Below are 3,215 nucleotides of genomic sequence, written 5' to 3'. Positions count from 1 at the left end.
TTGTCTGCAACACTTCTGCACATTGGCTACCCTGTAGAAATTTGTAAAGCCTAGAGCATTTTAAAGCCATGCTGCAGACAGCATCTTCTGCACTGTAGGGAAAGAAAAATATTTAGACTCTAGACTGACAAGCAAATCAGCTTTTTTTCATGCAAGGTTTAATAGATTAGTTTAATATATTTTACTTAATGCATTTATTGGGGTACTTAAAAATACTAAAATTATTCAGGTACTTAAAATTTTAATCATTTCAGTCTTCCGATCAGCAAGCCTGCTTTATCCCATCCATACAGCATCTTACCTGACTGGGCTGCTGACGGTGTGCTAGACTGCCCAGAAATATCACAGTCCTGAGTGCTCCACGGTCTGTCCCAACCAGTCAGGCTGAGAGACTGCAGACCAAGGCACAAGTCGTTTGTGTCAGGAAGGCCACGAGGGGATGGATCATGGGATGTAGGGAAGAGCATCCTGCTTGCTGTCGCTCCCTCTGTATCTGGGTAGTCTGCTTAGAATGGAAGGAAAATAAAGCTGAGAATTCTTCAAGATGATTCTAGTGAACATGAAGAAATCTTCACCTGCAGCAGGTGGCATCCACTGCCATGCAACAGAAATATACCCACACCCTTGTGTTCTGTCTTGCCTGCTATGTTGAAAGCTCAGGAATCATTGTCTTAGAGTCATACAATGCAGTCCTGGAGGTAGGAGAAGCAAAACTTCCATCTAGATTTTGCAGCTATCCAAGTAATAGTCTCCTGCGCACATAAACGCAGACACTTTGCTTCAAGTGGCTCTGCCTTCATCCCTCTCCCCAGCACCCCTCCCACACACATTGTTCTGGATAGACTCCAAGCCTGAATCAGCAGCAGTAATGCTAGGCTTCATCATTGTGCTAGCATAATCTGTTTGCTTGAATACAGACAAGAGCTTGGTGTATGAAGCACTGTTTAATAGGGAGTAGCTAGGCAAGCCTTCACAGACTTCTAAATTCAGAGGGCTAGCTTTCACTCAAAAAGATTCTTACCAAGCCACTTAAAGCCAGGGTCAGCACCCATGCATGGCCTGAATATTTTATCTATCCACCTCTGCTGTAAACTCTGGTTGTCTAGTCTAGACAACCCCTTATATTTAAGAGTGCAATATTCAATTCCACTCTGCTCATGGGCAGCACAGAATTTCCTTCCCCAGTAGCTGGACTGCAGATTGAAGTCAATACATTTAAATGTTGCCCAGAGATCCCTTCATCCAACAGAGCGATAGAAAGCTGCAGCAAATACATTGGAAATATCTATCCCGCAGCCTTCACATTAAAGGCTGGATTTTACACTGGAATGGACATATCAGGGTCAACAGCAGTCAAAGTAATTGCCTTGGCAATGAAGTCTCACTCCTCAGCAGATATGCAATTTAAAATGTTAAAGCAGATCTGTTAAGTAAAAGCAATACCAAAAACCTTGTCATCCAAATACCCATATGCAACCTAGTTCCCAGTTTCTGGGCATGTTCACACTGGATGGTAGTCTAGTATACTAATGCAGTGACTTACAGTAAACAAGCCTTTAAAAATGTCAGTTCTGGTTCAATACCTTGTTTATCACTTGTTGCTGTTAAAAGGGGCACTAAAGTCAGGCATTAATGGTTAAGGTACATGAATGCATTTAGATTAACAAAAATGTATCCCATTTGATCATCACTTGGCTGTAGATCCTCAAATCTCTGAATTGGTGCCAACACCATCCTTTCTTCCAGAGGGTGGCTACTTGTGCTCTCCATGGTCCCCGTGTGTTGTACCCACCACTCCCAAGTTTCACTCCTGTGATGGACTACAATCCCATGTTTAGTTAAGTTTGTAATGAGTTGTATTTATCACAGGAGTGAGCTTGGAGCGGTGGCTACTTTACAACACACAGTGACCATGGGGAACAAAAGTAGCCACCCTACAGAAGGGACAGTGTCAGCACCAATTCAGAGATGCACAAATAAACTACATTTTTGTTGATAGGGTACTTTAATGGATTTATAAGATTTAACACCTGTGTTTAGTGAACCACTTTTAAACCAGCAATCCAAGAGGTCACTACCCAAATTATTGGTCTTGCAGAGATGCCTGGATCACAAGATTAGCTTAACAGAAGGGCATTAACTGGACTACCCAAAAAATGTTATTTCACTTGCGCATTTAGCCTCACTGCTGACCCTAATGCTAATGTCTGGCTGTAAGTCACTTGCCTTGGCTTTATTTGAGTCACTTGTCCTGAAAAAGCATACATCCAGTGAAGAGTAAAGCCAACGTTCTGGATTTGCATACTTTTTCCAGATCAGCAACTCACCAGCAAGACAGCTAGCATTTTAAGGAGAAGTCCGAGATGGCAGCCCCTATATTTTTCAGAACAGGTTATAGGGATAAAGGAGTTTATTGCAGTCTTTCCCAGTTAGGATTTGAAAACCAGAATCATAAGATTGCCCAAAGTCAGTCTACCGAAAACAGATATTTCAGCTGTGATAATGCTAGTACATCAAATCTGGCTTTAGAGCTGTAGCACTGCCTACAGAAACCAGGTGTGCTATGCATTCTGCTTTAATAGCAGCAGAGTATTTCTGCTAGTCTGAAAGCAAAAGGCAACTATGTGCAGATAAGTGTGTGGACCGAACAAACCTGGCTATCACCGTTTAAGTCCTTGAGTGACAAGAACCCAGTGAGGTATTCTTAATGTTGGCAGCCAACCCATACTGAAGTACAAGTGTCAGAGTTGTTACACAAGTTTATTTTACATTGCATACCATAAAGTTAATTGTATATTACATTCACATACATGTACAGAAGCACAGCTTTTATGCCCACATAAAAGTGTACCTTGCAGGTGATCACATTTACCCTTGGCATTGGGAGTGGTACACACACCAGTGAAGTCCAGAGAGTTGTCCAACATGGCATTTATCCTTCTGAAAATATCTGCATTGCTGCATGTAGAAAGAGCTGGAGTGTCAGATGGGCATCCCCAGCAATCCTTTGTTCTTCCTAAATCATCTTTCTGCAAGAAAAAAAAACATCCTTAAATACACCAAGCTTTGTGAGGAAACTCTTCTAACCCTGATACAGTGCACCTTTCCCCTTTAACCTTGTGTATTGAAGTCTCATACCAAGAGGAGTCCTCTACAATCCTAGGATTCGTCTGTCTGAAATAAAACCGGCACTGAATATTATATATATATATATA

General features: G+C 41.8%; 1 protein-coding gene across 3 annotated transcripts in view; it reads right to left on the bottom strand.

The window, feature by feature from the left end:
* The window catches only part of CPEB1 (cytoplasmic polyadenylation element binding protein 1), a 33,043-nt gene extending 30,175 nt beyond the window's left edge, over nt 1–2,868 (bottom strand). For 2 of the 3 annotated variants that reach the window (XM_018570439.1, XM_018570437.1), the window contains exons 1-2: nt 2,852–2,868; nt 302–502 (exon numbers count right to left, since the gene is read on the bottom strand). In XM_018570439.1, coding sequence (XP_018425941.1) covers nt 302–467 — 166 coding nt within the window. In that variant the 5' untranslated portion in view covers nt 468–502; nt 2,852–2,868. Of the gene's footprint in view, nt 1–301; nt 503–640; nt 784–2,851 lie in introns of those variants that run through there. The other variant, XM_018570438.1, reaches the window with a different exon arrangement.
* Nucleotides 2,869–3,215: the final 347 nt, after the last annotated feature.

Source organism: Nanorana parkeri, unplaced genomic scaffold, assembly GCF_000935625.1.
Source record: "Nanorana parkeri isolate BGI_ZX_2015 unplaced genomic scaffold, ASM93562v1 scaffold1532, whole genome shotgun sequence".
NCBI lineage: Eukaryota > Metazoa > Chordata > Amphibia > Anura > Dicroglossidae > Nanorana > Nanorana parkeri.
Note: the sequence above shows the minus strand (reverse complement) of the source record. Positions and strands in the feature narration are given on the sequence as shown.